This window comes from Amaranthus tricolor, chromosome 14 (genome assembly GCF_026212465.1).
Source record: "Amaranthus tricolor cultivar Red isolate AtriRed21 chromosome 14, ASM2621246v1, whole genome shotgun sequence".
In the NCBI taxonomy this organism is placed as follows: Eukaryota; Viridiplantae; Streptophyta; class Magnoliopsida; order Caryophyllales; family Amaranthaceae; genus Amaranthus; species Amaranthus tricolor.
Window position 1 is genome coordinate 8,123,490 of NC_080060.1, and position 12,203 is coordinate 8,135,692.

General features: G+C 29.6%; 1 protein-coding gene across 1 annotated transcript; it reads left to right on the forward strand.

The window, feature by feature from the left end:
* Positions 1-1,846: 1,846 nt before the first annotated feature.
* On the forward strand, positions 1,847-11,758 carry LOC130799836 (protein NRT1/ PTR FAMILY 6.3-like). The gene is made up of 5 exons (XM_057663089.1): positions 1,847-2,153; positions 3,054-3,231; positions 3,797-3,836; positions 5,043-5,608; positions 10,500-11,758. The coding sequence occupies exons 1-5, from the start codon at positions 2,009-2,011 to the stop codon at positions 11,371-11,373; spliced, it is 1,803 nt and encodes a 600-aa protein (XP_057519072.1). The 5' UTR covers positions 1,847-2,008; the 3' UTR covers positions 11,374-11,758.
* Positions 11,759-12,203: the final 445 nt, after the last annotated feature.

Genomic DNA, 12,203 nt, shown 5'->3' on the forward strand with positions numbered 1-12,203 from the left:
ATATATATATATATATATATATATATACTGATCTCTATGCACTCAAAAATTAAACTACAATAATCCTTAAACTTTCCTGTTACACTTATACTTGATCTCTCTTATACTCCCTCCAATTCTACACTAATATCCCATTTGCTTTTTGGATATTATTTATTTCTTACTCTTAATTTGCATTTTTATTATTAATCTATAAGTTAAAATATAGTCATGTGGGATCTTGTATGATTCGTCTCAATGCAAGGATTATTCATATCAACTTTTCATAATTTTTAATAATGCACAATTAGAGATATTAAAGATTGAATAAATGCTTGGATAGAGTGTATAAGGTAAATAGGACATTAGTGGCGAATTGAAGGAAGTAATATTCCATTATTTCAAATTTTGAATTATCTCCGCTTCTCATCAAATCACTTCAACTATAACCAAATTTGGAATCAATTTTCCACAAACGAATACTTCCTTTGTTCCATTATACTTATTTTATTCGACAGTTTCAAATAAGCTCGAGGGCATTCATATTTTTTCTCTCTTTGGTTCCCAAGCCTATATAAAACTATTGTATATCCTTGTACATATGTAAGTAAGATCATTTGTTGATTAGCAATTGAGAATTGAGTTTAGAGCCACATTCAAATACTTAGGTTTAGTGAGAGGGTATTGGGGTTTTATCTTCTTTTCTCATCTTGTATAATCCTAAAGGGGGATTCTCATCAAAAAATGGATTATAATTTATAATCAATACTCAAGTGTAATAATATTCATTTAATTGTTAAGGGTTGAGTTTTATAGTCTAGTATCACGTTAATATTAGAATTTTTTTCTACCTTTTAAATTGTGTGTTGTTTTCATTATTTTACATTTTCTTTTTTGATCATGCTTGAGTTCTTTCTTGATTTATTTAGATCAAACTATAACAATATTAGTACAATGGTTTTAGTTCATAAATTTCTCCTTGAAATTCAAGAAAAAATGGCAAAAAATATTATGTCCTTAATCATTACTATGAAAAACATATAAAATTAGAGTATGAGTTTAAGTAACATATGAGGTGGAATAAAAAGAGGTAAGAGAAAAGATTTAGTATACGTACCAACATAAAAGGCATGGTTATGAATGCTCTTAAGAGGTAAAACAATTTTGTGTGGTTAGAAAAAATTCAAACCACAATTTGTAGTTTAATCTGGTTTATATACCCATAAGTCAAACCACAATTTGTAGTTTATATACGTACCAACTTGTATAAGACTGTCTTACGGTGAGACAATCTCAAAACAAAAACTCCATAAGTCAAAAGTTTCTATTATTAGGCTGTTTAACTCAAGTATAAGGCATGCTTTTAATTTACAATAATTCTTGATTGAGGACGTCTCACCGTGAGACGACTTCAATCGGGTAAACTCAAACTGTTTAAAGAATAACCACTTCATGTAAATGTTGAAATTCAGTTTTTTATAGGTTTTTTTGTGTGTTTTACTAATAGACTGCTTGTAAGGGCTCGTCTTACTGTGAGAATGTCTCATATAAGACTTCTTGTTTAATTTATATTACATTTTAGGAACATAATAAGTTTTAGTCGCTCTAATTTTGATATCTTTTAATACTTATGATCTTCACATGTTTTTCACTAACTTTATTTTAACATTTTTATAATATTTATGATCCTCACATGTTTTCTTATTTTATATAATTTTTATAGTGTTTGTGGTCTTTTTATACAATTTAATAAAATAATATTTTAATCGCCATATAAAAAATTCAATTTTTTTTATAAATTCCCGTGAATATTAATTGCGAAACATCAAATAAAAACGGAGTAAATAGTATGAGAAGGGTACAAGACCACATATGTGGATATAGGATGTCCTTTAGTTGGGTTACTTGATCTATTTATACTCCTGTTTTGCATTACAATCCTTCATACTCAACACCTTAGAAAACGCATTCTCAATTTTCCTCTTTCTCTTTAATTCTCTTCTAAATAAAAGGGAAGTTGCTTAAAAATATGGCTCTTTGTGGAAAGAGTAATAACTATTCTAGTGTTGATATGGAAGTGGGAAAAGAATTAGTTTTAGGTGCATGGGATTATAAAGGTCGTCCTGCTGAACGTTCTAAAACTGGTGGTTGGAAGGCTGCGGCCATGATCCTAGGTCATTTTACTCAATTTTTCTCTTTTCTCTTATACTCCATAATGAAATCAATTTTTATACATTTAATATTTTCCCGTTCTGATAAAGTATATAACATATCATAGAGCGCACGTCTTCTAATCACCATTATCTTAAATTTCTAGTTGAGTTTGTCAAGGAACCAACTCAATCAAAAGCGTAAGCTGATGGTTGATGCCTTCGGATATGTTTTATACTCTAATACGCCCCCTCACACGAGATCCCTTTGGGCTAGAAGTGTAAATGCAACACATGTCCTTTTCATACCTGGCGCTAAATATTTCACTTTAAATGACAGGGGGTTGAGATTCAAACCTGTGACTTTTTGTCACGATGGCTTTTGATACCATGTCAAGAAACCAACTCAACCAAAAACTTAAGCTGATGGTTGAGGCCTCCAAATATGTTTTATACTCCAACAAGAGTTGGTTCCTTAAGTAGAGCGAGGTACCATCTTTTGGTATAATTATGATCCAAATAGGTTTACTCAACCAGTTCATTTAGCTTTTAATAAATTGAATTCTAATATTTTCCATTTGAGCAAAATTTTATACAATATCTTAAGAAAAATAAACCATATGTAATCTAACATCGAAAATTAGAGAAGGTTGACTAACAGACAAATTTGTTGGGATATATATTATACTCCTATCACCAATTGATTTTAGGATGGAATCTAATTAGAATTTCTATGCGTTCAACTCTCTGAATCATGTTGTGTACATGCTCAATAACAAATTTATCGATATATAGATAGTACGTTTATATTTTAGATTATTAATAATTGTACAAGATGAGTGACCATACAAAAGTGAGAAAGCTAGATTAAAGAGTATAGAATGTGAAAAAAAGTGTTGTATGAAAGATGTACATGTTTTGCAGGAGGGGAAGCATGTGAAAGATTGACAACACTAGGGATAGCTGTTAATTTGGTGACATATTTAACAGGAGTTATGCATTTAGGCAATGCTGCTTCTGCTAATACTGTCACTAATTTCATGGGCACTTCTTTTATGCTTTGCTTGCTTGGCGGTTTTATTGCTGACACTTTTCTTGGACGGTTAGTCTAATTCAATTACTTCTACATTAATTTTACTTTATTTTTTTTACTTTTTTCTTTTTCGCACCACCTAAAAACTTAGATGTGTTATTCGGGTCATCGGGTTGATTTCGGGTCAGGTTTTCGGATCGGTTCACAATCGGGTTTTCAACATTGCTTTTACTTATTAGTAAATCCATTTTTAAATCAGATCAAATCGTGTTCGGTTATAAGATCGGGTGAAAATCGAGTCATCGAGTCTGTTTTGAACACCTCTAAAAAACTACGTCACTTAAGCCCTATTTAATTTACCTTGAAAAATAAGTAATTAGTATAAATAAATTTTAATCAGTAAAAAATAATTTTGATAAAAAAATCAGTTACAGTCAATAAAAATAGTTATATTTAGTAAAAATCAATTTTATTAGTGAAGCTTTTATTTGAGTTGATTTTAATAAGTAAAAGTGAGTTATAATTATAACTAAAAAATGATTACAATCACTAAAAATTAAATCCACACAGTGATTTTATAGATTTAAATTTTATGTTTATTTTAGTGATTTCTAATTCTCTTTGCTATGAACAGGTATCTAACCATTGCTATATTCGCCACAGTTCAAGCATCGGTAAGCCCAACAATTACTTGTTCATTTATACAACTTGAATAATTAATGGACTTTTTTTTTTAGCATAATTAGATTATATCCTTTCTATAGACTATGCTAATTGCTAACAAGTAGCATTCTTAATCAAAGGAATGGATTAATTGATTGCTTAGGTTTTACTTTTTCAAAATTACAACATGATACTAAAACTTATGGCCTTATGGGTCCACACTCTTATCTCCTTCTAAATTTTTTAGTATATGGGATGAATTGTCTCACATCGTTGAATTAAAGATAGTATATGTGAACAATTTTAAGTTATTAGAACCCTTTCTTTTATTGCCCTGTGATTTTAAGATGATATCTCTTTGTCTTTTAAAGTATACATCTTATATTTTTCGATTTTATACTGACATTCACAATTATTATTCAATTGAATATATAAGCCATGACTATTTATAATATGGACCAAGTAATATTGCTTCATTTTTTTTAATTTCCATTTACGTTTAACAATCTTCAAAATAATTTTTAAACTCCAATATCTCTATATTCTCATCAAATAAAATTTTTAAGAAGTGCATGATAAAAGTCTATGCATTTAAAAGAATCTAAGTATATCACATGCGAATATATAGTATTTTTATATATCTCTTATAAAACTTATTTAATTTTTTTTATTAAAAATAAATCTTCTGAATGGAAAAAATATTAAAGTAGCAACAAAGTGGCTTGATGGATTCATATTTTATTTAATATTATATGGGAAAGTTGAGATTAAAGTTTACAGAGATGGATATCCACGGATCACTTTATAACATGCACATAAGACATCCTGATCATTATGAGAATTATTGATTTTTTACTACATAAGTTTATTTATGTAAATAATTAAAAAAATTGTAATTGTATCGATATCAAATATTTATGATTTTTAAAGTATATAATATATAATATAAACTAGCTAACTACGTGGCACATTGATAGTACACAAGCCCTTAGATAGGAATGGACGACACAAAGCTTAACAATACAAAAGTTCCCTAATCTCACAATTTTAATGCCCATTTGGTCACAAGTCCACGCAACTGGACTCGGCATTACATACTATAACAACTATCATATTTATGAATTAAAAGACTTTGATTCTAGTCTCTAGACTTTTTTAATATGTTGGATTAAACTATAAATTAATAGTTGGTATTTTAAATTTTGATTGAAATATAGGGTGTGGCAGTATTAACCATATCAACAATAATCTCAAGCCTTCGACCACCGCCATGCGCAGCCAATTCAGATGCTTGCATACCGGCCACAGACACACAACTCGGTGTGCTCTACCTAGCACTATACCTCACCGCGCTAGGCACAGGCGGAGTAAAGTCAAGTGTGTCTGGTTTTGGATCAGATCAATTTGATGAAACAAACAAGGAAGAAAAGGCACAAATGTTAAAGTTTTTTAATTGGTTCTTTTTCTTCATAAGTTTAGGGTCACTTGCTGCGGTGACAGTATTGGTGTACATACAAGATAATATGGGCAGGCAGTGGGGTTATGGAATATGTGCTAGTGCTATAATGTTAGCACTAGTAGTGTTCCTAATTGGAACAAGACGCTACCGTTTTAAGAAGCTTGTGGGAAGCCCATTGACCCAAATAGCCTCTGTATTTGTGGCAGCTTGGAGGAAAAGGCACATGGAGATACCTTCTGATTCATCCCTTCTTTTCAAGATTGATGATTTGTTAGATAGTGGCAAAAATATAAAGCAAAAATTGCCTCATAGTAAACAATTCAGGTACCTCCTATCATTTGATCTTGTTCTTTTGATGATTAATTTATAATTTATAATTTAGAATCATTAATAGTGAAGTTATGGGGTGTTTGACAAAATAGCTTATTAAACAATTGTCAAACAAACCAATGCTAATGTCGGTAAACTAGATGGTTGAAACAACTTTTTGTTATGAATAAGCTGGCTTTTAACAAGCTGTACATATCACCGAGTTTAAAATCAGCCAGTCAAACCAATTAATAAAATCAGCCAGTCAAACTAGCTATTATAATCAACTTTTAGTCGTTTGCGAAACACCCTATATAACAATGTGAAGTCTAATGCATGCGCTTTTTAAAATGCTAATATGCATAATTAGTTAATTATACATAAGAAAATTATAAAATTTGATTTATTGAAATTAAATATTGAGACGAATCAATTAAAATCTCGGATGAATATATATATATATATATATATATATATATATATATATATATATATATATATATATATATATATATATATATATATATATAGTATTATTATTCGCATAATTTATTGATGTTTCAACTTTATTAATGTTTTTACGTTTTCCAAATCGATAATCAAAACTAATCTTTCTGTTTCTCTTAATTTGAACCACTTTCTATTTTATATTATCTCACTCATTTTGCATGTTTTTTTTGGCAATGGTTTTACTATCTTTCTTTTAACATCATTCACAAACTTGTTATCCGTCTTAATCTCAACTACTTATTTTCTATCTTCCACTTGTTTTTTTAGTCTTATTTTCTATTCTATTTTCTTTTGCCACTAAATTTTCACTTAAAAAATATCGATTGCATTCTGAGTGCGACAAAGGGAGTATAAGAATAAATAGTATGCTTGTTAAGACTATGTATGTATAGTCTTCTTCTCCATTAGGCTTTTTCCAATAAATGGTGACTCGAAGCACATAGTTGATTAACTCAAAGTTGTAAATATTAATATGTTGTTGATGAATATTATAAATGATATATAATAAATGAGTTACGGATTAAATAAGTAAATGAGATTGATAGAAAAATTAAAATTGTAAATGAAATTAAAACAGAATTGTAAAGAGTATGGACAATTATTAATGAATAGAGATGTAAAACAAATCCAATATCCTAAGATAAAAAAATAGATGTAGAGCAAGTGAAAGTGGGACAATTATGAGCCACTAAATGTGAGTAAAAGTTGAATTATGAATTATCCAATAATCTTACTTGCATTTTAGTTGGTGAAGGTGACGTGAAATATCATAGAACACACATAAAAAAAAAAAAAAAAAAGCAAATCCCTCATCCAATCAAATTAACATTATTAGTTTTTCTATTTCACAATATTAATTACTTTTATTTTTAAAAGTTTCAAGTATATTTTGAGCTTTTCATAAATAAACTTTACAAAAAATTATAATTAATATATACATTGAGAACAATCTATTATAAACATAAATATATTTTAGTTTTTTATATCAATGGAAAAAAATAGTTAAATACGGTTAATAATATAAAAAGGTGGGTGTAAATGGCTAATGAAATGATTAATATTTATTGAAACTTCCTATGAGAATTTTACACTCTACAACTACTATTTTAAGTGGTCGTAATTAATTAATCCTAAAGCGAAGCGAATTTAATACTCCTAATGACTATGACAATAGGATTAATTTAGGCCAATTATGAGCACAAAAGATTGTGCTCATTTACATTGCATGCACAATCAGCTTCTGTGGAAGCGTGCATTGTGACATTGTGTAATTGCGTGTGCATGAAGTAACTATAGAAGTAATGTTGTAGACCGTTAATAGTAGTAATAGTTATCAACACAAAATTTGAAATTGATATAAATATTAGTTTATTCATATTAGAGGCTTAAAATTTATTTTAAAGAGTATACAAAGAGAAAAATAATAGAAAATTTTCTAAAATGGATAATATGTCGCCAAATTTAATTGATATTTAGTCTATTTTTCATTATTTTTCTTAGATATAGCTTATAAGAGAGTCAATTCCCAGAATAATGTTTTAAAAAAAAAAATTTCCCATCTACATGCGATCTATGTCGTACGAGGTAGTTCTTGTCCCCAGTCCTCCTATCGATCGCATGTAGTTGACGTTGGGTGTCACAGGCTTGCGGAATTACCTGCTCCAAACCGAATTGACGCATGACACGATCCGGGAGATGTAGCTCGACGATGTCAAAGCAAATAAGAGGACAACGCGATCTCCAAATCTCGTGGCCCGATGTACATATGTGCGGTAGAGCTTCCATCTTAGCCGCTGTGTAAGGCTGCCATGTCAACTGGGCCCGGCATCGCCATGATCGCTGTTACGTGTTTTTCATCGCCATAAGTGTTATAAAAATCATAAAAATATCATGACTTCCCTCGCATTATCCAAATTTGCAACCAATTCAACATGTTTTTCAATGGGATAATGATCTTTCATGTGATATCTCCACCAATTTGCTACCAATATCATGACTTCCTCACCCCAATACACTATAACGGGAAGTGTAAATTTGAATACAAGAATTTGTGATACTAAGGTATTAGAACACTTATTATAAGGTTCATTTCAAATATAAAAGCTAAAAATACCATGAATATATACAAAAACCATTAAACTAACCCTACAAAGTAATAAACTTTCATTGAAGCATTTCATCAAACACTTTATATGCATACAAAACAAATCCTAAAATTCAACTACAAATGTGTAAAACGTAAGCTTAAATCATGAAAACAATAGAATGTAACAAACAATTAACGTTTTTATAACTTCAATTCAAACAATAATGAACAAAAAAAACAATTTGCATATTGAACAAAAATTAGGGTTTTATTCATACCTTAAATGAGGATGAAAATGAACTAGTACACAAGGAGAAGATGGGAATGTAGTTGATTAGCTTAGTTGAATGAGAGGAATTGTAAATTTGAAGTAAATGAGAGTGAAGAATTTATTTTTTTTTTTTAGCAAAACCGGCAGCAAGTTGAATGAAGAGCAAAATGGAATGCAGTGAACAACATCTCACGACATTCTGGAGATTTGTACTAATACCAAACCGCCAAATCAAGTGGCGGTTTACTCCATTTTATTTATTTTGTTTTTTTAAAAAAAAAATTTACCTTAACCAAACCGCCATCTCAGATGGCGTTTTACTCCAAATGCCTGAATAAAACCGCCATTTCATGTAGCGGTTTCATTAAAAAAAAAAAAAAAAAAAAAAATTTCTCAAAGCAATCCTACGTGGACGGTAAACTTGGAAATACTTTCCCATTTTAAGGAAAGTGGGAATTTCTTTTTAATTTGGCCATAGATTGGGAATAGACTCTTATAAGATGAAATGTACATATATAGCCTAATTATCTATTTATATATCTAAATTCTTATATTAATTTACTATCTAAATTCTTATATTAATTTACTATTTAACTTAGAGATTGATATTTATTTTTTCTCCTTTGACATCTAGTTATACAACCTTAAAAGCTGTATGGAAAATTCTTAAATGAGAAAATTTAACGGTGCGGTGAGACTATTGGACTGACCTAATATACATTTACTCTGTCAAAGTGATCACTCATAACCTTAAAGTGTAGTCTTAAAGTAATTACTTATTATTATTAAGTGATCATTTATAATTTTAAAGTGATCATTTAGAAAAGTGGACTGATTATATGGGTTCTTCTCACTCATAGTGAGACGGTTTCATATAAGACTTGCTGAAGTTATATATATATATATATATATATATATATATATATATATATATATATATATATATATATATATATATATATATATATATATATATATATATATATATATCATTAGCCTTTTTGTGTGTTCAATTCATTTATCTTTTTGTGCAATATTTTAAACGTAGCCGGCAAAATGATAAGGTAGAAGTAATATTTTAGGAGAGGTTTTGGTGCTTTGATTGATTGCTCTGATTAATCAACACTTGCACTATTTGATTGTTGGCTCCTAGAAAGGCTCTCAATGGAGGTCTCTATCCTTGTCTCCCCCACTTTTTCTTGTCCAAATTTTGAACAAAAATTTTTGTAAGAGAAAATCTCTTTAACAGACAATTTTTAATTGGGCCGATTTATTATATATTTTTTTAAAAATATTATAAGTAGGCATTAAGAATGATGTATGTAGACATTTTCAATATTGAAACTAGGCATTAAGTATACGATAAGTAAGGATTAAGGATAATATAAGTAAGCATTAAGAATATAATAAGTAAGCATTAATCGTTAATGAACTTGACTTGAGATATGTCTCTCAAAAGAAAGTCTCTTTAGCTGAATTTCCAATTAGTACATTCTAGTGTACAAAAATTAATAATGATCACCTAAAAGGTATCTATTTCATAATATTCTTTTGGAGTACAGGCCTCAATTTTTTATACAAAACAAATACAGCTATAGTTGAAAACTTTATTTATAAATTCAGAATTCACTCAAATTTAATGTTTGATAAATTAAAAAAACTTAAATTTAAATTTAAATCGATTTTACCATTATTTTAAAAGTATTTGAAGCTGAGAATTTGGAAATGACTTTACAAATGTTGTCATTCTCATATTCTTTATTATATTTTCAATATTAAAATGTACAATTTGAAATGAATTACTTATTATCAAAAACAACTGGGAACCAATTTAAGAAAAAGCTTGAGTTATTGGTTGAGACCCCAAACTATATTATATATTTTAATAACCACCTTAAGTAAGAATATTATAGGACATGTTAAATTAATAAGTTAAAGCATTTACATTATACTTTTACATAGTTTTTGTATTAATTAAACTATGTTGATAGACTTCTTGTTGTACTAGATTCTAAGCCACATTGTCCAATATTTTTTAGGTTTTTGGACAAGGCAGCAATAAAGGATCCTCAAATGCCAGCAATTGTTACTAACGTGAACAAATGGTACTTAGCAACATTAACTGATGTAGAAGAGGTAAAATTGGTGCTCAGGATGCTACCAATTTGGGCCACGACCATTATTTTTTGGACTATTTATGCTCAAATGAGTACATTCTCTGTCTCACAAGCAACCACAATGGATCGTCACATCGGAAAAACTTTTGAAATTCCGGCTGCATCACTCACTGTGTTCTTCGTAGGCAGCATCCTAATCACGGTGCCAATATATGATCGAGTCGTTGTTCCTATAGCCAAGAGGTTGCTTCATAACCCTCAAGGGCTTAGTCCACTTCAAAGGATCGGTGTTGGCCTCGTATTTTCAATAATTTCTATGGTATCTGCTGCTCTTGTCGAAATTAGACGTTTAAAAGTCGCACAAAATGCAGGACTGGTAAACAAGCCTCATGAAGTTGTCCCAATAAGTGTATTTTGGCTCATACCACAATTTTTCTTTGTGGGTGGCGGGGAAGCCTTTACATATATTGGGCAACTAGACTTTTTCTTAAGAGAATGTCCTAAAGGTATGAAAACTATGAGTACTGGACTATTTTTGACCACACTTTCCCTAGGGTTTTTCATTAGTTCTGTTCTTGTTAGTGTGGTGCACAAGATAACCGGTGATACACATCCATGGATAGCTGATAATTTGAACCAAGGAAGGCTAGACTATTTCTATTGGTTGCTAGCGGGTTTAAGTTCATTGAATTTGTTGGTATATTTGGTATTCGCTAAGTGGTACGTTTACAAGGAAACATGGCTAGCTGAGCAGGGTTATGTTGTGGAAGAAGAAAATGGACCGACTTGCCATTAGTGTCATACCTGAAGCAAAATCAAAAAAATTTTGCTTCTATTTAACTTATTTTGTTGCATTCTTACATAAAAGCTCTCACGTTATAAATAGAATGTATTAAAATGTGGGATGGGAGTATATCTGTAATATGTATGTTTTGAATTTTTTATTCGATATGAAAAGATGTGTGGTTCTTGTATGGTTAAAATCCTACTAGCAATTTAGCTTTTTGTAAACTTTGTGATGTTGTAAAGGTGCCTGTGAAACAAAATGGGCGCAAGGCAACAAAAAGTAGTGATAGATACTCCTACTACGTACTAGTAATGTATTTGGTAAATGTGGAATGGGAAATGCAATGCTTTTGTTGCAATTTGAAGAACATTAGCACTAATGACCCAATTGATTATATTTCATAGTTTAGTTTTTTGGGGGAATTAACACGAGGGCAACTAAGCAAGGCCAAAAATGACGCAAACCCACGTCATATTTTAGCATTTAATTATAATTAATTTGTAAAAGTATATTTTCTCTGGTTTGAATAGTTGCTATACTTCTAATTTCACGCTATTCAATGTACATTTTTAATCTTTAATATCTTTAATTTTATATGATAAAATTTCTAAAAAGTTAATATTATAAAAATATGCATTAATATGAATCAAACAAGATCCCACTTGACTATATTTTATATTATACATGAGGAAATTGTTGTGAATGGGCTAATGCAATGTTGAAGAAACAACCAACAACAAATGCAAAGTAAACACCAAAAACAGAGCACACAATGGAAGAAGAAAAAAACACAATATATGAGGTATCTAAGGATACCCCCCTCAAAATAAGTATCTTAT